Source organism: Olea europaea, chromosome 3 (genome assembly GCF_002742605.1).
Source record: "Olea europaea var. sylvestris chromosome 3, O_europaea_v1, whole genome shotgun sequence".
Lineage (NCBI taxonomy): Eukaryota > Viridiplantae > Streptophyta > Magnoliopsida > Lamiales > Oleaceae > Olea > Olea europaea.
In genome coordinates this window covers 1,441,635-1,465,719 of record NC_036239.1, presented here as the reverse complement: position 1 = coordinate 1,465,719, position 24,085 = coordinate 1,441,635, and the positions used below count along the sequence as shown (strand labels likewise).

At 37.4% G+C, this 24,085-nt stretch overlaps 3 protein-coding genes across 4 annotated transcripts; all 3 read right to left on the bottom strand.

The window, feature by feature from the left end:
* Positions 1-10,763: 10,763 nt before the first annotated feature.
* Positions 10,764-13,991, bottom strand: LOC111381225 (probable LRR receptor-like serine/threonine-protein kinase At1g67720). Its single transcript, XM_023004985.1, has 9 exons — positions 13,782-13,991; positions 13,152-13,692; positions 12,190-12,653; positions 11,959-12,094; positions 11,706-11,777; positions 11,550-11,618; positions 11,371-11,442; positions 11,210-11,281; positions 10,764-11,035 (listed from the first exon to the last, which is right to left on the bottom strand). Exons 1-9 carry the CDS (start codon positions 13,852-13,854, stop codon positions 10,999-11,001), a joined length of 1,536 nt encoding a protein of 511 aa, XP_022860753.1. The 5' UTR covers positions 13,855-13,991; the 3' UTR covers positions 10,764-10,998.
* Positions 13,992-15,223: 1,232 nt separating this feature from the next.
* On the bottom strand, positions 15,224-18,498 carry LOC111381213 (protein CYPRO4-like). 2 transcript variants are annotated; one of them, XM_023004965.1, is made up of 2 exons: positions 16,572-18,492; positions 15,224-15,760 (listed from the first exon to the last, which is right to left on the bottom strand). In XM_023004965.1, exons 1-2 carry the CDS (start codon positions 18,225-18,227, stop codon positions 15,479-15,481), a joined length of 1,938 nt encoding a protein of 645 aa, XP_022860733.1. In that variant the 5' UTR covers positions 18,228-18,492; the 3' UTR covers positions 15,224-15,478. The 2 variants fall into 2 exon arrangements, with proteins under 2 accessions (XP_022860733.1, XP_022860742.1); XM_023004974.1 differs by having other exon boundaries at positions 15,707-15,790; positions 16,572-18,498.
* A 3,754-nt stretch (positions 18,499-22,252) lies between these two features.
* Positions 22,253-23,272, bottom strand: LOC111391230 (ethylene-responsive transcription factor ERF109-like). The gene has a single exon (XM_023016398.1). The coding sequence runs from the start codon at positions 23,239-23,241 to the stop codon at positions 22,435-22,437; it is 807 nt and encodes a 268-aa protein (XP_022872166.1). The 5' UTR covers positions 23,242-23,272; the 3' UTR covers positions 22,253-22,434.
* Positions 23,273-24,085: the final 813 nt, after the last annotated feature.

Here is a 24,085-nt window from a genome sequence, read left to right as displayed (position 1 = left end):
AGCCGTGCCATCCATCCCCCTTTTGAACGACTCTGGCCGTCAGTGAAGCGCAGATTGTTTACGACTGATGCCAATCGTGCTTTCCATTCATTGGACCAACCAAACATTTCTTCCACCTCTCCTGTTTTGGTCACTCCTGTGTCCATTAAGAGTCCTTCTTCCCCTGCTCATGCTAAACAGTCTGCTCGTCCATCGACTTCTCTTCCTGCCAAGCCTACTGCAGCTAAAAGTGCCCCAAGCCGTAAACGGCCAGCTTCAGGATCTCCTATTTTGGAGGATGATGATGACACTCCTCTCATCGTCAGGAGGAAGGTAATTAAATTAGTTGACTCACAAATATACATTTCCATACTTGAAACTTTTTTATGTGTTGATGGTTTATTTGGATTTCTCAGAAAAGTCCTGCCTCTCCCTTGAAGGCTTTGGTGTTGGCAGCTCCTGCTCCATCATCCTCTGCTGAGGCTGTTTCGTCCAAACCAACTGATGAAGGGACTATGCTTAAAGAGAAATCTTCAGTCCCAGAATCTTCATCACAACCAACGGATGAGTCACCTTCTTCCCAGGGCGTCGGCCCCCCAAATGTCGAAGCAGAAGGTAATTCATTTTTTGATGCTTCACCTTTGCTTGTGCTATTGATTTTTGATTTGTTGCTTTTTGAGTTCTGCAGATGCTCCCATGAGTCTGCCCGTTGCAGCAAGTTCTTCTCGTTTAGACAAGGGGAAGTTCTCACGAATGATGGAGTTACAGGTGGTAGATTTGGCTGGGGATATGCCACCTTCCAAGATTGCTGATGAGGTAATCTTTGCTTCACCTTTACTTTCACTTTGTTTAGTGTAGTGAAAACCTTCAATGTTGGTAACTTTCTTTACAGGATGCTGATAAAATTGTGCGTTCCATCCAAGACTTGTTCACTTCCTGGGGGCAAGTTAAAACATCTCGCCCTGCTTCAGCCAGTCGTCCTTCTGCTTCTTCAGAGGAAGATATGAAGTTCCTCAAGCAGTCGATATTTGAGTATGTGTCCTTCATAGATATGGATATCGGTAAGGCTAGTGCTACCAAGCATAAGGAGAAGCTTGAGCATTTGAATGTGAAATTGGAGCAAGCACTGACACTTCCGTCGCTCAAACTTTCTGCTGATTTTAAAGCGACATTGAAAGTTGTCCATTCCGAGGTCCTCTCCTTGCTGGCTAAAAATGTTGAACTGAAGGCCAAAAATACTCAATATCTTTCGCGTTGTATCTGAAAAAGAGTCCTTGCTTCTGGAGATCAACAAAACTGAGGACGAGTTGAAAGAAATCTCTTCCGAAGTCATGATTGAAAACTCTTTGATGACTAATTTGGCTGCACAAATGAAGGAACTTCAAGCCAAGATGGACGACTGCAAGGCGAGAATGGCTGCTAAAAAGCGTAGTGCCTCCCAAGGAATTGAGCGAACTGAGTCTTTGGTCGAATAGTACAAGAAGCTGGAAGTTGATGATAATGTTGTGGCTGAATTGAATATCACTTCTTCTCGGCAGAGCGAGAACTGAGGGAGACTTAGGGAAAGAATTCGTTTGGTATGGGGCGAATTGTAATTAAGACATATAATGCCTTAACTTTTTCTTTTTGTAATTTTGTATTGACTTTCCTTTTGTAACCTTGTACTGATATCCATCGCTAATTTTGATCATAACAGCAGCCATCATTGTTAATAAATAACTATTTTAGCTTCTTGTGTATTTATTGATGTTTGTCTTTTAATCGTCAATCGCTCAGGCATTTAACTGCTTTATGCTAAGATTTTTGCACATTTTCTCTTGATATTTAGACTTTGGGCCACTTAATCCCATTTACTAGACACGAATGTGGCTGCTCATATTCTGTCTTTTCACCTTCACCCCCTATAAATGCACGCCATATTCACACTTTCCATCTTCATTTCCATTTTCTTCTTCAAAAAATCAATTTGCTGCCATTATTTGACATTTTGATAATCATTCCAAAACTTTTGTTTTCCATGGAAATGGATCATTTGATCCGCCCATTTTGTCATCTTTCTTGATGTCACCTTTGGTATGGAAGATATAGGAAATATTCTTTGGCCAGCAAAGTTCTTCCCATCGTCTCCATGTTCCTTACAAGGAGTTCGATGATGGAAGATAATTTTTTGAGGGCGCCTGCAAGCCACATTGCTTGCTGAGAGTGTTTCTCAGCCTCCTTACCCGTCATTGTAGCGATGCATTTAGAAAGACGATGTGGGAGCGCTTCATTTTCCTTTCTGCTTGCTGAGAGTGCTTCTCGGCCCCTTTGCTTACCTTTACATCAGTGCGATCAGGATGCCGATCAAGGCCAGTACACCCTCTTTCTCGGCGATCGACCGGAAAATTAATTTGTTCTTAATTGTAATTTATAGAGCATTTAGCATCTTGTATTTTTCAGCTTTGTAACGTATGATAATACAGGAATTTATTTGAACGTATTTCGCTCTGACCCTTTTAACTCTACTATCGTTCAATACGATTTGATTACGCTTTTATTTGTTCACTTTTCGATAAGGAAGGAACATATTTTTTTAAATATTTGCCATTAATGAACCTCATGTGTTTGGTGCTGTCTAAATCTTCCAAATGATAGGCTCCATTGGGCAACACATTATTTACTTTATATGGTCCTTCCTAGTTGGGCGACCATTTTCCGTACTTTGGATCCTTGCTATCCAAAGGAAGTACTGTTTTCCAAACCAATTCGTCCATGCTGAACGACTTGGCTATAACTTTTTTATTATAAAATTTAGCCATTCTTCGTTTTTGAACTTGTAATCTATCTAGGACGTCAAACTTTAATTCGTCCAACTCCAATAAATTTTGAACTAGTAATTCGGTATACTCATTATCACTTAACTTATATTGCAAACACACTTTGATCGATTGCACGTTGATTTCCATAGGCAAAACGACCTCTTGTCCATAAATAAGTTGGAAATGAGTAATTTTTTGTACTTGATCGAGACGACATCCTATAAGCCCATAAGGCCTTATTTAGACATTCGTGCCAATTTCTGACATTTTCATCTATCATTTTCCTTATGATATTTTTTAGAATCTTATTAGAAGATTCTGCTTGTCCGTTGGATTGAGCGTAATATGGTGTGGAGTTCACTAATTTAACCTCAAACTCGCTCAAGAATTTATTCACTTGATCCCCATTCAAAGATGTTCCGTGATCTACCATCAAAGTTTGTGGAATTCCAAATCTATAAAGGATGTGATCGCGGATAAATTCTATGACATTCTTCTGGGTGATCTCCTTTAAAGGTACCGCCTCTACCCACTTAGTGAAATAATCGGTTGTAATTATAACAAAGGTATGTTGTTTGGACGATGGGGGATAAATCTTCCCTATCAGGTCTATCGCCCAACCCTTAAACGGTCAAGATTTGATAATAGGTGTCATCTCTCGTACTGGCGCTCTTTGTATTGGACCATGCTTTTGGCATGCTAGACAATCCTTTGCATACTGAACGCATGATTCTCCCATCTTTGGCCAAAAATATCCATTCCTAATAATTAACCATCTCATCTTTTGACCAGGTTGATGAGCTCCACATATTTTTTCGTGCACTTTAGCCATGATCGTCTTGGCTTTTTGCAAACTTACACATTTTAGCAGTATACCATAAGAACGTTTCTTAAACAACTCTTCATCTATCAGTGCATAGTTTAGCAAACGCAACTTCATTTTCTACTATCTCTTTTATTAGGTTCTTCAAGGAACTCCTTAATCTCTACCCTCCAATCCATTGCATCTCCATCTTGGATGTAATGAAGTTCAATCTTTCTCGCCCTTCTTTGGATCACGGGCAATATTGTCACATACTCACAAGTAGACTTCCAATTTAACACCTTTGAGTACCCTGAGGCCATCTGGGCCAATTCATTTGCCGCGTCATTGTATATCCTATTAACGCATTGAAGTTCTACTTGGCCGAATTCTTCTAATAACTCTTAGGCGATTTCATATTGACTCATGATGGAATCACTTTGGCATTTAAAATCACCAATCAGTTGGTGAATTACCAATTGAGAATCGCCTCTATTGATTACATTTTTTTCCCCATATTTATCATTAGTTCTAGGCCTACGATTAAGACTTCATATCGACTTGATTGTTGGTGCACATCCTATCCAAAGTGAATGCGAACTTGTAGCAAATCCCTAAAGGATTTATTAATGCTACTCATAATCCTGCACCTTTAGAGGTTTTTGACCCATCGAAATACAACACCCAAGGTTTTAGTTCGAACGAATTGATTTCTAATTCAATTTCTTCAGGCATGTCAAGGCACAGATGGTCGGCTAGAAAATTCGCCAAAGCCTGATTTTTGACTGCCTTTTGGGGTATGTGTTGTATTTAGAATTCTGATAAAGCTAATGTCCAAAGGCTTACCCTTTGGTGTAAAATAGGGCGAGAGAACATGTACTTAATCAAATTTACTCTAGAAATCAAATAAACGGTTACGGGCCGTAAATAAACCCTTAACTTTGTACATGTGAAATACAATACAAGACATAATTTTTCGATAGCAGAGTAATTACATTCACATTTTGTTAACCGTCTACTCAAGTAGTAAATCGCCCTCTCTTCACCAAATTGGTCTTCTTACGCGACCATTCCAACTATTGATTCTTTTTCAGCCGATACATACACTTTCATTGGTCGTCCTTGGATTGGTGACACCAACACTGGTGGACTTGATAAATATGTCTTCAGGCTTTCAAAAGCCTTTTGATGTTCTTTTTTCCAGACGAATTCGTCCTGATTTTTCAGTTTTAAAAGTGGCGAAAAGACTTTAGTTCGCCCTGCACAGTTAGAAATAAAGCGTCTTAAAAAGTTTACTTAGTCTAGAAACCTTTGTAATTCTTTTTTGTTGTTAGGTGGTTTGGCCTCTAAAATGGCATTCGTTTTATTTTTATCAAGTTCAATTCCTCTTTTGTGTACCAAGAAACCAAGAAAGTTTCCTGCATTAACACCAAATGCACATTTCAAGGGATTCAACTTTAGCTTTTATTGCTTCATTCGCTCAAATGAACATCTTAACTGTTCGAAATGGTCATCTTCTTTAATGGATTTGACCACTATATCATCTACATACACTTCAACAAACTTTCCTATCATATCATGAAAAATTAAATTCATTGCCCTTTGATAAGTTGCTCCTGCATTTTTCAGGCCGAAAGGCATGACTACCCATTCAAAACATCCTAGAGACCCAGGGTATCTAAAGGCAGTTTTGTATATGTCTTCCTCAACTATATAAATTTGATTGTATCTTGAATACCCATCCATGAAAGAATACATGACGTGTCCGACAGTTGAGTCTACTAAAGAATCTACTGTGGGCATTGGATACTCATCTTTGGGTGTGGCTATGTTTAAATTCCTAAAGTCTATGCACACCCTTAGTTTACCATTCTTTTTTAGTACTGGCACGATATTGGACAACCATTCGACATACCTGGCTATTCTAATAAAGCATACTTTTAATAATCGCTCTATCTCTTTCTTAATCTCAGGGAGTACATTAGGAGCAAAACGTCTGGGAGGTTGCTTATGAGGTTTAAAATTAGGCTTAGTTGGTAATCTATGTTCCACCAAGTCTCTATCTAAACTAGACATTTGTTCATATTCCCAAGCAAAACAATCTTTATACTCCTTTAACAAAACGATTAATTTATCACTAACCTCTTGATCGAGCATCTGGCTGATGAATGTTGGATGATCTTCTCCTTCATTGCCAATATTTACTTTAATCAGAGGGTCTTGTGTTTGAGTGTATCCAGGCTTGATGATCCGCATTACTTCATCGTCCAACTCCCTTGTAAGCACTTCTTCTTCTAAACAATCCACCTTGTCGACTTCTCGGCCAATACTTTGTTCCAGTTCGAATACTGCTAATTTGTCTTTCAACGCTTTAAGGGCTGCCTCTTCTTTCGTCTTGTCCTTGCATTCTTTATTGAAAGCCATTAATTTGGCTTTGAAGGCTTGAATATCGGTCATTTGCTTTTGTTGTTTAGAACTCATTCAAGACTCCTTGATTATTCTTTTCTGGCTCTTCTAGGGCCACTATATTTGGTCTCATCTGACTGAACATTTCAATGAGCAACAATCTGAGTTTCTTCCCCATCTTGGACTACCTTGACAAGTCCATAGTTTCCTTCGTACATGAACATTTCCACTGAATTTGTTTCTGCGACAAAAGGCCTATGATCGGCCTGCACCACCTCTGCTTCGCCCTTGTTATTCCAAAAAACCAGGCATTGATGGAGCAATGAGGGTATACAGTGACTTCCGTGTATCCAATCTCTTCCTAGTAACACGTTGTAACTAGTAGGACCATCTATTACAAAGAAGACTGCGGTCCTAGTAGTTGTACCTATAGTTATGTCCAATGGCATAACTCCCTTAGCTGCAGTTGCTCCTCCATTGAAACTTATAAGGATGACTTCTGTTGGAATCATATCCCCTTCTGTCTTTGCAAATTTCCTCATCATCCTAAATGGAATGGTGTTTATAGCTGCTCCATTATCGACAAGCACTTTTGCCACAGGTATATCGTTAACTAAAGCTTTAACGTACAACGGCCTCAAGTGTTTAGTCAATTTCATGGCTAGCCGCTTAAAAATAACCTTTTCGGCAGCCTCTATTTCTACTTCCTGCTTGTCCTCCGTCGAGTTATCCTTTTGTGATAAGTCAACGTGCAGCATATCACACTGAGCCTATATCTCATGAATTTCTTTTTTACTATTTTCTAATACTTCATCTTCCGTTACCCAACCTGTGGGTGGGGGCATTATTCTTGGAGGTGATCCATACTTTTCAGATTGAGGTAGTCTTTTCTTCCTTTTGGGCATCCCGTACAACACGTAAAAATTGAAAGAACGCCCAGATGATTCTCCCAATAAGTCTACTTCACGAACTCCTTCTCGATGTAGTTGCTTCAACAGAGTATTGTATGATACTCCTCTTCTTCTTCTTTCTGCTTCCAGGTCGATTTCCTCTTCAATATCTGTCATACCATCATCTTCCTCACCATTATAGGCCTTTCTAGAAGTCTGGTCTTCTTCATATTCCAACACGCATGCTTCTCCTTCGTTATCCTCTCTTTCTTTTTCTTCTTTCCCTTTATTCTTGAACTCATTGGCTAGTAAATAGTTATTAGCCACGACAGGAGGTAACATACCGAACTGAATAGTAAGGGGCTGATCTGGATCTTCTTCATCCCTTCTGTCTCGCTCAAACTTCGATCTCCCAGAAAAAGTTTCTGGCAACTCTTTCATTGATTCATCTGTACCAATCTTCTCGCTGTCTTTGAGAACATTTTGATTGACCACCTCGAGTAGTTTAGGTGCCTAAGGACGTGGCATTCCCTGTTGTTGCCTCATTATTCGTCCATAATTTTGTTGAAAACGCCTTTATTGGGTTCTAGTCATCTCGTTGAAGGGTGTCGCCTTTCCTGCATTATATTGGAACGAATGTCATACATTTGATTGGCAAGGTTGCGACCTGAATGTTCTCCCATTATTTACTGGCCTGAACTGCCTCTCAAAAGGCGATTCCTTATAGAACGATGTACCTCGCCCTCTACCAGGCTAAGCGTTTGGGAAGAAAGTAGGGCGATGGGAATGCTGCCATATCCCTGGTTTCTCCATATTCCCACTCACTTCTCTTTTACATCTTGCACACAAGACGTCTTCATCCTTTTTTGGCTCCTTCCCTTTAGTACGCTCAAAGACACTAGGATGTGGTCCAGGGTCTTCTTCTCCATCATCTATAACCAACTTGAATTTTGGCAACTTGTTTTTGAAACCAGATGTCACCATATTCACTCCAAGTGGCTGTGGAAAAAAGATTTTCATCTACTGCCATCTTCTTCTTATCATCGAACATAATTCGTCATGATTCAATGGCATCCTATAACACATAGCGAAAAATCAAGCAATTGTTAGTCAAATGTGACCGTGCATTATGCCACTTACAATATTTTTTACCCTTAATTTGTTTAGGGTTTGGCAATTTATGCCTATCGCTCAGCTTTATCTACTTATCCTTATATAATTTATCAAATATAAGGTCAGCTTTGGTTACATCGAACGAGAACGTTCTAGCTTTTATGTTTTCATCTTTCATAGGCTCATCATTGCCCGATGGTCTAGGCTTAGCCATTATAGGACAAGTATACATGTCTCCTTTGACTAATTCGGCCAAACACATTTCGGTCTGATCGTATGACTCGTTATTGATGGTATGAACATCAAAATTTGAGTCTCTATAATAAGTCTTCTTGCTAGAATTTTTTATCTGCTCTTCTTCTCTTATCGATTGTTCATACCTAATCATATTAGCGCTCAATTGGAAAAGGTCAAGAAATTCCTTGTCTTGGAATTTCTTTTTCAAATCAAAGCTCAAACAACCTTGAGCGATTTTGACAAACTCTTTTTCGAGCAAAGGTACAAAACATTTACTTCTTGCTGTCTTGAACCTTTGGAGGAAACCTTCTGCCCATTCGTTTGGCATTTGACGAAGATTCGCCAAATCAGCCAAAATAACTTCAAACCCAGTCTTATAAAACTGAGCGTGGAATAATTGTTCCAATTGTTGCAATGTTTGAACAGAGTTCGCTGGCAAATTGATGAACCAGGAGAAAGCTACTCCTGTTAATGAACTAGGGAAAAGCCTCATTTTATGATAATCAGTTACGTCACCACTTTGCAGTGTGAATCGCCCTATGTGTTCTAGAGTAGACATCTCCCCTAAACCGGTAAACAGTGAGAAATCTGGCACTTTATACCCTCTAGGCCGTGAATATGCTTGGTCTACCCAATCAGGATATGGCTTTGTGTAAATCGACCTAATGACATGACGTACCCCAAAAGCCATCTGATCCTGTACGATTTCCATAATTTGATTCATCAACTTAACGTTGGGGTCATATGGAATTCCTACAGGTTGGTTAACCGGTTGATTTGTTTGAGGCCTGATGTTTGGCCCTTGATTGGCAGCAAAGTTACCATGATTTGAGACATTGTTACCATTAGCCTAAACATTTATTCCCTCATTAACATGTGGGGTATTCTGCCCATTATTTAGGACAGTATCTCTTACATTTGGATTACCCCTCAAGTTAGGCGTACCACTACCATTATTCTGATTTGGCATTACACCATCCCCTTGGTTTGAAGTAGAGAGATCGAAAGGTGGTTCTACCCCTTGACTTGGATTTAGAACTGGGGGATTATGTCCCACAATTGTCCTAATTTGAAAGTGGTTTGCAAGAGGCATAACTGGTTGACAAATTTAGCCTATTAACTTATTCATTATTTCGTGCAAAGTATTCAGTTGTTTGGCCATGCTGTCATAATGTGCATTCCCATTCTAGGTAAATCTTTCCATATTATGAATATTTCGAAGATTTACCTATTCAACGACATCTTGTGTGAGTTCTCCAAATAGTGCACGCATAGTTCGAGGACTCAACTCTCTCATTGATTCGTAACGACTGTTACTGCTCTGATTCTGTCCATCTGTTCGTGGAGAACTATGCTGCTCCTCATATCACTCGATCACAGACTAGACTCCTCCCTGACTTGCTGCTTCCTTATCGGATTTTTAAGGCATATTGTTTTACCTTTTGTATCTTCAACACCAAACACTACTGTCCCACTGGGCGTGCCAAATTGTTTCGCACGAGTTAGTTGCTAACAATTAAAAAGGGATCAGACGATTATGTAAGGAACAAACCTCTTGAGACAAAGTCCTAAAAAGGGGTGTTTTTATTGACGATGACTTTACAATTGGAAAATAAAAATAGAATGCCTCAAAGGGGCGCAAGCACACGAGTTACTGAAAAGAAGTGTTTAAATCTAAACTAAGAAATTGAAAGTTACATATTCGCTGTTTGAGAGTGTTTGATTCGGGGTCTTTTGCTCTATGTCTTTTCTTCCTTTTATACTCCCTGGATGATCTCTACGTGATCAACGGCTTAAGAACTACTTGATCGCTCTATAACTGCCAACTTTCTTCGTAGTGGCCAATTTGTCATGGAACTGTCTTCTCTAACTGCTACCATTACTTTTTGTCGTTCAACCGTCTTCAATTGAATTCCTTGAATTGTGGAACGTGATAGGGCTACTCAATAACTGCTTCATTAACCGCATCTTTGGGTAACCATAACATCTTATATTTGCTAAGATCTTGGGTGACTCGAAAGTTTGGGCGAGAACAGGGTCACATTTCTGGGCAACTGCATGGCAATCCATTCGCTCAAATCTTGGGCAACTTGTAACCTTGGGTGATGATATTACCTCGTTTATGGGCTTCCCTATTTGGGCATTTATCCTGCATTGCCTGATTGGACCGTTCTTTGGGCTATCTGATTTTGGGGATCCTCCTATTGGGCTATCCGATTTGGGCTGAACTTTTGTGTGTCAACAATAATAAACAAATAAGTTGCATTGCAACTCACTGATGAAGCAATGTGTTTCGATGATCTATAAGAAATTTCCTTTTCTAGGTTCAAAAGGTTATCATTCTTCAATCATTTCAAGATCGAATTTGGCATTGTTCTCATGCGATATTCAGAAAAACACTTCTCAGCTTATTAGCACAAATGGTTGGATTCACTGCAAAAATATGACATTTCCTTTCATTGGCAATGAGTAGCAATTGGTGCCACAACAGCCAATATAAAAATAAATAAAAGCAAAATTTTAAATATCTAAAGAACATTTCTCCACAGCCAAGTAGTTCTTATATTTTCTTTGGAAGACACCTATTTACAATTTAGCCTTGTATAACTTGTTGATTAGCAGAATGATAAATATTCACAATGCACAAGTTACAGTATGAGAAGGAAAAAGTATACAAGCATTAATTCATATCTCTCCCTTCGATCTCTCCATGGTGACTGCTCGATCCAAAGCTTCTGGCCACCTTCCGCTTGGTAATTTCTGATGTTCTACATTATTCTTCCTCCGACAGATGATTTACAGAAGAGAGCCTAAAACAAGAAAACATCTTAACTGGTTAGAAAGATCGAATTCGGCATTATTCGAATGATATTTCTGTAGGTGTACTAGCGTTCATCACATAAACCATTTACTTTTAGTGGTGATCCTAAAACCTGAACACTTAGTCGGAACAATCTGTAAAGCGTTCTGAGATTAGGACTTACTTAACATTAACACGATCTTTCTTCGTCAGAGATGTCGGAGAGCTGCCATTGAATTTGTTGTTTTGGAGAAATCTGTTAACCATAGCAAGGCGAGTTAGCATTTACACAGTTTTAAGCATAAAAATTTCGTCGCAGTGTAGACTTTCTACAGAAGAACTCACATTTCATGCAGATTAGGTAATTCTCCCAGTGATTTAGGAACTGATCCTTCCAGTTCGTTGTTCTCCAAATGCCTTTTTCAACGTTAAAAACAAAAATGAAGTAGAGATATTAGGTCGTAATTAAGGTATTAAAAACACAACTAGTTTAGAAGATTACGGCTGAAAATTGAAGAGCTTACAAAGTTTCTAAAGCGTTCATTCCACTCATATCAGGGATTGTACCGGAAAGCTTATTGTCTCCAAGCCAACTGTAAAGGAAGTTTTCTGATAATGAAACAGATAATCGCTGACTAATAAAAGCCTGGAAGCACAGTCGGGAAAGATGAATTACTTACAGATGCTTGAGTGCAGTTAACTTTGATATACTTTTTGGCAATGACCCTGATAATCCATACCCTGTCAGATTCCTTCACGCGTTCCGAAAAAATGTTAAGAGCAGAAGTAGGATTAAGAAACTGAAGAATTATACCTCTTTGTTTGCTCTATATATAAGGTCAGGTCATAGATATTTATAAGGCTGTGATGGCATATGGCTATACAATGAGATCGTGCTCAAATAGCTATTGTTATTGACACGAGAGAACTTACAAGGAGACAATCCGAATGGATTTTCCAATAGAGCATGCTATGCCAGTCCATGGGTTCTCTCTTGGTAGGCATGGATCTCCAGCCCAATCCTCGAAATGTTTGTCGAAACTTTTTTTCAAGTCCTCCATTGCCACCACTGTTGAATACCCAAAAAAATTTCAAATAAAGCAAGGAAACTTATAAAAATACATGTAACAAGAAAAGAGTAAGATTTCAAAATTAATCTTTTACCATCTCTGGTAACAGTCCTTCCTCCAAGGACTATAAGCTGAAAGAGTTCACCAGCATTAATTAGAGGCCCAACTGGCATATCGTTCCTCGGAATCAGGGAAATTTCAGTGTGCCCGGTAAGTGGCCATTCGGTGCCATAAACAGTCACACCATCAGTGGTGACATTGAGGTTGCTGTAGAAAGTTTCGTTATTTACATGAATGTCGAAAACTCTCCAGCTAAATGGGCTTGGGGTCCGGTTATCTTGAAAGTATAGTGAAATATAGTAGCGCCGTGTAGGGAGGAAAAATGGCGGCCACCTTACTGTAAGAGTCTTCCCCCTGCTCGTTGTAAGTGCTGTTGCAAAAGCTTTCTGTGGTGGGACGTTCCAAAATGTGGAAGAAGTTACATTGGAGTGACTTGCAACAATGGGATTTTGGTCCGCAAAGGGATGCCAGTATCGATTAAAATTGTCATCTGGAAAACTGATTCATTATAGGCATTATTCACAAATTATTAACAATAGACATGAAAATCGACCAAAAATACTTCTCCCTTGTGCAGTTTACTGTTAATTTTTATATCCATGCCATGTTGTCCAAAGATAATTTGCTTGTCTAAATATTACAGCTACTATAGTCTCTCAACCAGAATGTTTCACAATCAAGAAATTTTTACTCTTTCCTAGTAATGCAGTTCTTGATTAATTAGCTTCTTAGCTGCTGCTTCTTTCTTAGAGCATTTCGTGTACATTCAACTGAATCTAGCCCACATATCTGGTATACAGTGTAATATACAAGATTTTTTGTTTCTTTTTGGTCCTCAAAACTGTCCAGTCCGCTATAGTCCTCGGTCCTCATCAAATCCATTATTGTATAAGTAGCTGCCACTCCCAGCAAGAAATTCATATAATGACAAATCAATTTCTACTAACTATAAACACGAAATGAAATATAAATCACAGAATTTCGTAAAACATTTACCTAATGATGTTTCCACCTGAGCCAAAACTACTTCGAGCAACAGTGACCATCGCATACTTCTTGAGGTTGGTAGAATTATAAACTGAATCATCAAGATGATGCACTTCGAGAACTGAAATAAAAGGACTGGAAACAGTGTAATCATTTCTCGCTAGACAAATACTCAAATACTTGTGATGCGCCGCAACAATGACCTCATAGTAGGAGCTGAGCCCCTGAGCATAATCCTCTGTGGTATTCACGATGCTCCACTTTGTGCCATCGACAATCTGATCAAAAACCGGCGGCTCCTCTCCTCCATCAAATCCTCCATAGTAATACATAGTTTTCACCAGATATTTCCCTCCCTTTATAGCAGGGACATTGTAGCAATATTTCTTTGCACCGGCATTGGGAAAAAATCTAAGAGTTTGCAAAATTGGCATTATATCTGGCTTTTTTATCTTTGTTTTGTTTCCAGTTGTGATGAAATCATCATCTGCGATATATTTGAGGGGTCCTTCTTCTACGTCGTCAGCGGCGCCACAGTTTAGGAGGTAACCTACAAATTTACAGATTTTAGCCCATCCACACACATACGTATATACACAGATACAGAGAAATGTATATAAAGGTTTGATAGATATATACCTGTCGGTTGGGTATTGGCATGGATCATGAGAGGGATGCTGACAAGCCATAGGAGGAAGATGGAGGGGGACATTGTAGGAGGTGGTGGCGTAAAGGAGGAAATGGTAAGTCTCGGGTGGAGAGAGAAAGAAAATGGAAATAGAGTGAAATATTGGATATCAATCAGATTAATTAAGGGATGTGCATGAAGATAGGTTGCTTCCTAATTGAATGGAGCCTCATTCCTCGCCCTCGCTTTATAGTTGATAAAAATATTAAAAATAAAAGTAAATGGTTTTTAATGGCTTATTATTGATCTTGTTCTTAATTATTGTAATTTTTAAGTAATTGAAACTATGTATATCATCATAGTACTTATTCATTATCGGTCTCTCGCCAATATTTTGCCTTGGACGAAATTTGCCACCCAATTAAAACTACATTCTTAAACAACCAAATCCGCCAATAGCCTCGTCATGCTAGCAACAGGGGGCTCTAATCCTCTTTGATGTCCCTTTTGCAGAACTGAACTTGGGTTCGGTTTGTTGCTGACGACGTTTCTCCATATCACAATTCGAACGGCGAAACTGCTCGATTATCAAATTGGGCTTTCCCGGTTGAATCCTTGTGTTGCTAGAAATTGTTGGAAGATTGCGAGGAATGCTTCATCCTTTGAATATTACAATCAAGTGTATTGGTATACATAAATTGCTTGCTTCAAATTTCACCCTGTGCATTAAACCGTTCCAACTCCAAAAATAAGACATTGGGCCATTCCATGATTGACATCCTGTGCTAGAAGAAATTGAAATGACCAAATGTATTGATGGAATATCTTTCATATGCTCGACTAAGATGGAACGGAACCAGTCACAATTCATAGCACAAATAGATTTTCAGCCGTTAGTACATTGTAACATCTCTCAAGTCTAGTCAATTATATTAAGCCCTTGTTTGGTTCAAATTAAAATTTTAATAAATTTTTCTCCCTTCTTGTTAACTACAAATTCTTCAATAAAATAATATTACGCGTCCATAAAAAAAACTTTTTCTTATTTTTTAACGACAAATTCTCTCAAAAACTATTATTCCAAAATGTATTTTACACAAATTTCTCATTATAATGGTTGTCAAACAAAGGCTAAGTTTGATAGAAAAAAAATTACAAGCATTTAACCATACGTCAAATTTGAAGATGATGTTGCCAGTAGATAGGAGGTTTAAATCAATCCGTAGTCTAAACTGCCTAGTTTTAAGGTTCCCGGCATTAAGCCATAAATTGAAGTTAAAGATATTGCCGGTAAGGTTCAACCAGCCTTTATCCAGCACAACCTGATGTCTAGGCACCCGATAAATTTTGACACCTCTACAATAGATGCAACTTCGATGCCAATACAAACTCTCTTCCTCGCCATCGAGAGCTTTAGCAGAAAAGTAAAAATAATCAATAAATTCCCATCTCGCCAGCAGAAAAGTAAAATAATCATTAAAATCACATCTCACCAGTATCTACTTCAATGCCTCCCACCACAAAAAGAATTCATACAAAAGGGAAGAGAAAGCTAAAAATTGCTCACACGAGATTCTCTAAAGAGGAAGAATTCTAATAGGATTATACAAGAAAATAAATCCACTTACAGGATCAATCAAAAAAAAAAAAAAATCCTGAATTTACAGGAACATAAAATCTTGGTCAGAAAATCCATGTTCTGGCAGTATCATTTCTTGCCCGACATGCTGAAGGACGTAACTTTCATTGGGGTAGCCACAACCAGTGGAGCATCTGGCGAGTTGTTAAAAGCAAATTTGTCGTGCATGAATCGGCTTTCAATAATGGATTCGTCCTTCAATACTATTTTGTAGCAATAGCAACTCTTAAGCCCTTGTTGATTCTGGTAGCAATGGTGTGCACTGTTCTTCACCTGCTGAAAATTCCATATCACACTGAACTTACCCACCGTGGCTACCAAATGCCTTTCTTGTTTTCCACTTTCAGTAACCTAATGAGCATAAAAAATCAGAAAATTCGCCTGGATGAAAAGAAACAAGAGTGCATTACATAACACACTGACAACCACAAAAATGAATTTCACTATTGTAAAATGATAGTCTAATAGTCGTTTAGATATATGAAGAAGTCAGTCACATACATTAACATGATCTTGAGCACTAAACTTAGCCCCTGTTTGATGGAAAATTAAAATCAAATTTTTAGCAATTTTGATAATAGTTAATGAAATATGTGGTAGAAAAGATGTGAGCCCCATAAAATGAAATTAGTTGCTGACTTTAAATTAGATTAAATCTGGATTTTAATTTGTACCAAACGTGAGCTAAATATAAGCATTATCATAACTACACAATTAGGCAAAGTTATAATTTAGGAATGGAAAGCAGTAATTGAAATAGATCTATTCCTCCCAAAATAACCAATGAATGCATTAAACTCATTTACACATAACTGTGATTGAAAAAAAATATATATATATATATTATTGAATTTCAGCACAATATATGGTGCCCTCTGAATATACTGACATCCAAATGTCTCAGGGGTGGAAGAGAGCTTTCGTACTAACATTTTAACAAACAACAGATAATCAGCAAGGAAGTGGTCTTGACATTTATAACCCGAAAGGAGGGAAAATCAGCAACTTATGAGACGCCAAATAACAGAAATGACAATACTAAGTGTAATCCAACAAGCAAGCAATTATCATATATACCACATATCGGTCAACAATTCAACCAGCAGGATCGATACCTAGTAATGCACGTACACATCAAAAATTAATAATAAATGTAACTTACCCAAGAGAAGTGGCCAGCATGAAACTTATTATCAGATCCAGCCATGTGCGCATCCACAGGGGTCAGCTTCAGTAATCTTGGCGCTGGAATTTTGTTTCCCATACGACCACTAAAACCGGTCTTGGTTTTCCCGTCCTTATCAGTGAATAAAGCGCATATCAGGATCAAATAAGTATCTGTTGTGCCCAACACCCACTTTCCATCATAAGTCACATCAACAGATGTAATAGCTGAACCAAGGCCTGGGAAAGCAGTCTTTGCCTGTCTCATTGAAGTCCTCGAATATAATCTTATCTTCCCATCAAGTGAACCCACGACAATTGAGCCATCCCCAGTCGTGGCAAAACAATGAAAATTCGTCCCTCTGGTGAATTGATGCCCTTGGGTCCAGTGCAACACTGGCGAACCTGCACTTGCAATCTTCTGAACCATTCCCTGTTTCTCACGCATATCCCATTGACACAATCTATTATCATCTAACCCCAAGAACGTGGACTCAGAAGGATCCAACTGCGACCCCTTCGCATCACTGGTAATGTCTTTCATGGAAATCTCAGTCCCATCCTTCTCAAACTTCCATTCAGTGACAATCTTCCCCGTTTCAATATCCAACTGGTGAAGCCCTGTGGAATGGGGTTTCCCTTGCTTCAATGGACTCATAAGCATCATATTTGTTTCTCCCCGCATCAAGAGAGCCTTCTTGGGTGTCCCAGAATGTGCTGATGTGGATCCTAGTTTCCCATGGTGAAACTTCACATGCACACCTTTACCATGAATCCCATGGCTAAAATTCTTCACAACCTGAACCCCTGAATTGCTAACCAAGAAACTATTATCCAATGCCCCTAAGGTCAAGCTCTGAATCCCACCATCAGTTGTGGCCTCCTCAAACTCTTCCAATAAATCTTGATTCCCTCTTTCAGATAATCCCTCAGGAGTCTTTCCAGGACTCTTCCACACCCCATCATCTGCATCCTCCCACATAGAATCATCCAATTGCTCTGGTTTCGCCCATCCAATAAAGTCTTTACCATAAATTTTCATTTTGTTTTCCTCTGTAGCTCTCAACCCATAAACATTCTCAAACAAATAGTCCTGGAATTTTGTCACAAAATTCCTGTACTCCTCATCTTTCAGAAATTTTAAAGCCCAAACCCCACTATCCACAAAATCTACCCTCCGCTGATCCCCAAAGAATTTCATCTGCAAATCGGTTGTAACCCTAGCCTTGATTTTCTCCCCAATTTTCAAAAACCAGAACCCCTCCCTACTGTTCAATCCTTCGTCATCGTCATTGTCATCCCCATCATCATCGCCATTTTTTTTGACAAATTTGTAAAAAGTCAACTTCTCCGAAACTACCCATTTCGCCTTCGGGGTGTTGCCACCGATGTGAAGATAAAGCTTCACAGCATTTTTGAGATTTGCGTTGGAAGTTGGCGTGGAAGAGGATGGGCGTTTTGGGTATTTTAGTTTCAAGGATTGAAGCCTAGAATCAATTGCATCTAGGGTTTCGGCACTGACCTGAGTACTCCTCTTTGGGGTATGATCTTCTGCATCAGCGTAATTCTCCGAACTCTCCACTTCTGATTCATCCTCGCCAGAATATTCTGAGTCGGAAAGTTCGAGGCCTTCGCGACTGTGTGAACCACCCATCGTGGTCACTCTCCGAGTGATCAAAAAATGATCGCTTGAAGTAAAGAAAATTCAATCAAAGTGGCAAATTCGAACTTGAAATATTGGAAATTGATGGTTTCGAAGTCTCGAACATACAGAGTGATGAAAACAAAAATCCGAAATGTGGGAAGCAGTTTAGGGTTTTATAGAGGGTATTTTGGCAGAAAATTGTCGTAGATCTGACGGGGAAAAGTGGCGGGTATTGCTTGGCGGTGAAGTTTTCTACTTTTTAAGTGCTGAAAGAAAGAACAATGCTATTTATAAATGGCATTCTATGTGAAATAATGAAATTTGTATTAAAAGAAATAGAAATGTGAGGGATAATTGATTGTAATATCATCGATGATTTATCATTATGATGATATATAGCCCCTGTTTGATGTCCGTTACCTGAAAATGAAATTAGGGGGAAAGTATTTTCTAGAAAAATGAGTGATTGAAAAAGTTGGAAAAGTTTTCTTGTGTGGTTAAAAATATGAGAGAAAAAAATGAAATATAATATAATTTAATTTAATGGGATTCAAATAGTGGCATAGTATTACTCGCGTAAATGTGGTGTCTGTTCTATTGTGGTTAGTTCATTTTAGTTATGGGTTATAATTGGGTTTTGGGTGGGCCGGCCCATAGCCCATAGACTCTTGCAGTCAAATTTGTGTGTTTGTCCGACAATTTTGGGCCGAAAATTGGCTTGTTTTACTCGGTAGTATTTTGACCCGACTCCCTTGCAGAAACAGATCTATGCGAAATTGTTTCACACTTTTTTAGTTATTCGTATATCTTTGGTGCTTGTTTGGATTAAATTACAAGTTACAGAAATTGGTACCATTATTTTATATAGCTTAAATTGTTGATTAAAATTCAAGTCAAATCAACAAATAATTTTAACCACACATTTCATTAATTTTAATCAAAATTCACTAAAAATGTCAATTTTTAGCTACACCAAATAGGAGAATAATGTGATTAAATGAGTGACGAATAAGTGGATGATAGTTGTGAATCTTATGAAATTTATAATTAGAATTAATAATTTTTCAACTTTAATTATTAAATTATTAAGTAACTAATAATGTTATCCACATATGAACTTGGTTGGTCAAGCAACAAGAAAGTAAACTTTTCAGCTCATCATCCAAACGACTGCAATCAATAAGCCTCTGTTTGGTTTAGATAAAAAAAATTATATTTTTTGTACATTTTGATAAAAGTTGACGAAATAAGTAGTTGAAAAATTAATAAAATTTGTGAATTTCATAAAATATGTAATTGAAAATTATTTTGAGGGAAAACTAGTTTCATAAAATGCGGGTCAAGCAAGGCCTAAAATTTTTTCTCATAGTGAAAACAGAATTAATAATTTTCGATGGTTCAAAAGTGACATAGAACGAGGTGAGTGTGATTACTGGAAGAGAAAGTAAAAGAACAGGAAAGATATAAAGTGTGATTATTGGAAATGAAAGTAAAAGAACAGGAAAAATATAAAATAGCAAAATAAACTAAAGTAATTATTTCTGTTATACAACGCTTTCTAACTTTTCATAATTCTGAACTGCCATTTGAGGAAAAAGAAGAAGATGCTTAGAAGAAACTATACATTGAAATTTAATATATTCGTCGTGACGTGTATTTGTGGTGGAAAATGAAAATACTATTTGAAAATGCTTCGTCTAAAAATTTTCATTACAAGCTATTTGAAATTTTTGTGGATGACGAAGAAATTGACACTCAACATAGAGAATTTTCTTTTAATGGCAAAGAAATCAAACTTTTTTATGCCATTTCGACTAACTTGGTATAGTAGCCGTCGAGTTGACAAACTACCATATTATTTAAAATTAATTTAGAAAAAAAAAAAGTTAAACTATTATCCTGTTTTACTTTGATCTTACTGAATCTCGACTGTGAAAGCACTACACCAGCTGAATATGATTTGACGCCAAAACTCATGATTAAAATCGCACTAAGAAAAAATAAATCCACACGAGGGAATATTAAATAAATCTATTTTAATTATATAGAGCACATGTTTCATATGTTATCTATTATTTAAGGGTTATACTATAAATATCAAATGATTTACCTAATAATTTATCGAATTGACAAGTAGGAACTCCATATTGAAGGGATGGTTGTCAATTCTAGTGCCTCAATTTGAGCACGTGTCTTACGTACGTGACTGTTCGTTTTTATTTTTATATGTTTGGACAGCCAAATTGGGGAAGACCGACCTGACCCGGTCGGTACAAAAGTTCATAATCTCAGGTGCTATGTCAGCACTTGGGCCCCGCTTGTCTTATATTTCAGTACACGTGATATTTTAGCAGTGATTGCACTTCATAGATGTAAAGGCGTAAAGAATGGAATAAGAATAAAAAATTATATACTTAAAATTAAAAAATAATTTATTGTCTTGTATTTTAATCGTGTGTTTCAATGCGAATGAGATTTATAAAATATGATTAACAGCGTTCATTCTTGTTAATTGCACAAAATTGCATTATTTTTGTGAATATATAGTTTAAAGACAATGTTAAGAAAATTTAGTCTCGAAGAGATCATTAGGGCATATTTGATTGGCCCTTATTTTCCCTAAAATATAGAAATGGAATTTCTTTTCTCACAAAATGGCTTGTTTGATTGCCTTTCAATTTCATGGAATTGGAATTCCACCAACCGTCGCCGCATCAGCATTTTCCTTCTATTGATGAAATTTCAATTCACAACAAAATGGTGAGAATTCGAATTCCTGCTTTTTTTTTTTTGGCAATGGAAACAAATTCTAAAAATTATTGTAAAAAAAATTTCCTTGTAATTGACAATTTTTATATAAAACAAAGTCAAACGAACACCAAAAGATAGATGATTCTCTTGAATTTTTTTTTTTGGGTTTTGGCAATGGAAATAAATTTCATCCTCAATACCAGTAAATTATATCTCTTTAATTGACAATTTTTATGTAAAATAAAGTCAAACGAAAACTAAAAAACACTTTTATTTCAATATTTTCCACTTGAAAACTTATACCAGTCAAACACAATAATTTACAATTTATAGGAAAATGATTTTTAGACAATTGAATTTCATCTTTACAATCAAACATACCCTTAGATTTTATTTTGACAAGTATAGATATGCATATCCAAATCGGTAGGTTTGTGTGAAGTTGAATTTTCTAAATAATTTTTGGCCAGGACTCTCAATACTGAACCCTTTCGATTGATTATAGACTTGTTCAATATGAACATACTGAATGTTAATAAACGAACTAAGTCTTGCTAATTATCGAATTAATTGATTGAACACACAAAATAAGTCATACAACTATATCAATGTTGGGAATTGTTTGACAAAGTTAAGGTAATGTGCGTGATTGAAAAGTTAATAAAAGTTGTGAGATTAATGAAATGATGAAATTTAATTTTAGTGAAATTTTATTCACTTTGCACTTTATTTATAAAAGAAACGTATCTACCTATCTTCGTTCACACCTCAACAAGACAAAATTAAAATAGGAAAAGCTCCATTAATGTTTAAATGGTGTGTTCACAATTGCTTTGGAAAAAGCTTGGAAAGTGTGCTTCTTAAAATGTGTTTTCTGTCAAATCACGTGAATTTAGCCACGAGGACAGTGAACTCATTTATTTGTTTTATGCTATTTCCGAAAAATTTCAACTGAAGAAGGAGCGAAAATAACAAAAGGATAATGTTATTTAATAAGAAAGAAAACAAATTCATCTTCGTCCTCACATAATTTTTTTTTTCCTAACATGTAATCATTCTAGTTACGAAAACATGTGTATACATATTTGTGTATGTCTTTCAGCTCTTGATGTAATAGAAAAGAACTATTTTTCCTGTATATTTTTTCGATTAGTTTGAGATTGTGAGCTTCACGTAATCAAATGGATTAAATAAATTTTCCTTCAATATAGTATAGATCAGGATATCGAAAATCCACAAAAGTACGAAATAGAGGTTTTTTTCGAAAACCGAGAATACTCTTATAATCCAAACAAAGAGAATTTATTCACATAATTCCATTCTACTGTTTAATAAATTTGTTAAATATGTCAGCTGCAATACAATCTGGAATTTTTGCTGGGACATTTTTCACAAGAAAAAAAATGCAGAAATTTATGTATAAGAACCTAAATTATAATGGGTTTTTTATTAATATTGTAATTTATTAGATCCTACTGGCAGAATCTGATGAATCTTGTCCACTGGAATCCATCATCATTGTCATCATCAGTTCTTGAATTTCATCTTCTCCAATCGCATCCCAGAAATCCTTCTCATTGCTGGTCCCAACTCTCATTTCTGTCGGAATCTTGTTATTTCTTGCATTTTCTTGATGCACCATTTTCTGCTGATTGTGATTGGCCGCGGCCGCTGCCGTGGCGGAGGTGGAGGCGTCGGTGTAATCAGCAAAAGAGAAATTAAGCTTTGCTCGTGGACCTCTAAACTCAATCGCCGCCCTATCATAAGCCCGCGCTGCATCCTCCGCCGTCTCAAATGTACCAAGCCACACTCTTGCTGCCTTGCGAGGATCCCGAATCTCCGCCGCCCATTTCCCCCATGGCCGCTGCCTTACACCTCTGTAGTTCTTCTTCTTTTTCTTCACTACCACATTTTTTTTCTTCCTTTCATCCACCGCGGCCACCGCCATGGCCGGTCCAAAATAATTGCACCCTAAACACCCTTGGATTCCGCAAACCTGGCAAGTCTCTGTATCTTGAGCAACTGAAAATAACACCTGGTCCCCTTGAGAAAGACTTGTTGAAGAAGGTGATAAAGAAGTGGCAGCAGCATATTCAAAATGACAATTGGCGGTGTCACCAGTAATGACATTCTTTAACGCAGCTATCATGACGGAAACTTCCTCTTCACTCGTAAGCCGGGGAGGTGGCGCCGCCTCAGTTGGAGGTGTCAACGGTGGGTTGTTCATTGAGGTACTTCCCTCTTGTTTGAATCTCTTGGCTGACCTCTGCATGTTTCTTGAGAGCTGACTTTGAGTTGATGAATTTCTTATTGCTGGAAACAGAGGTCAAAATTCAAATGGTTTTTATATATGGAAAAATTGCCAGCTCATACGCAAACAATACACGGGGTTTCTGTCAGAAAATAGCACGTGGGGAATTTTGGGCGCTTGGTTTAGGATGACCTGGCAAAAATGATGAGTTGGCAGGATAAAATTACAGTCGAGTGGTCGGCATGACAGTAGCGTCATCTCTGACAAAATCAAAAAGCTCAAAAATTATGTCCGGGATTATAAGCCCGTTTGACGTATCTTTTACTTTTGCTTTTTGTAAAAAAACTTTTAAAAGAAGTTATTTTAATTTTTGTTTGAAAATTGATATTTAAAAGTATTTTCTATTTCGAAAGTACTTTTAGAAAAAGACATTGAACCAACTTTCTCTAAAAGTTTTTCAAACCACTAAAAGCACTTCAACAAAATTAGTAAAACAGGTCAAAAAATAGCTTTTGAACCTCAAAAGCTCCTTCTGACTTTTCAAAAGCAATGCCAATCGGGTTCTTCGTCTCTTTAATAATTAATTAGTAGTTTAATTACAGTGATTTTCCGTAATTTGAAACTTGACCGGGTCCAAATGATAGTTAAGCATGCCACAGATAAATTAATATTGTGAAAAATGCCATCGGAATGTCAGCACTTCGATCATATACATTTTTATTAGACTCTTGATAATCTAAAATTTTAATTCTTTTCATTTTTTGTAAAAAGAAGTTAATTACTGGCTGAACAGCCTGAACTTGAGCTAATAGAGTATAAAACGAAGCCTTTGTTTGAGCCCCATTCTTTGGGGGGGGGGGGCGGG

Bases quoted from the DNA above. Each gene is read 5' to 3' on its own strand.
- LOC111391230 (XM_023016398.1), bottom strand. From the start codon at position 23,241: ATGCAGAGGTCAGCCAAGAGATTCAAACAAGAGGGAAGTACCTCAATG.
- LOC111381213 (XM_023004965.1), bottom strand. From the start codon at position 18,227: ATGGGTGGTTCACACAGTCGCGAAGGCCTCGAACTTTCCGACTCAGAA. The intron at 15,761-16,571 runs GTAAGTTACATT...TATGCTCATTAG, and splicing joins ATGCTGGCCACTTCTCTTGG to GTTACTGAAAGTGGAAAACA.
- LOC111381225 (XM_023004985.1), bottom strand. From the start codon at position 13,854: ATGTCCCCCTCCATCTTCCTCCTATGGCTTGTCAGCATCCCTCTCATG. The intron at 12,654-13,151 runs GTAAATGTTTTA...ATAATGAATCAG, and splicing joins TCAGGTGGAAACATCATTAG to TTTTCCAGATGACAATTTTA. The intron at 12,095-12,189 runs GTAAAAGATTAA...GGTATTCAACAG, and splicing joins AAGGACTGTTACCAGAGATG to TGGTGGCAATGGAGGACTTG.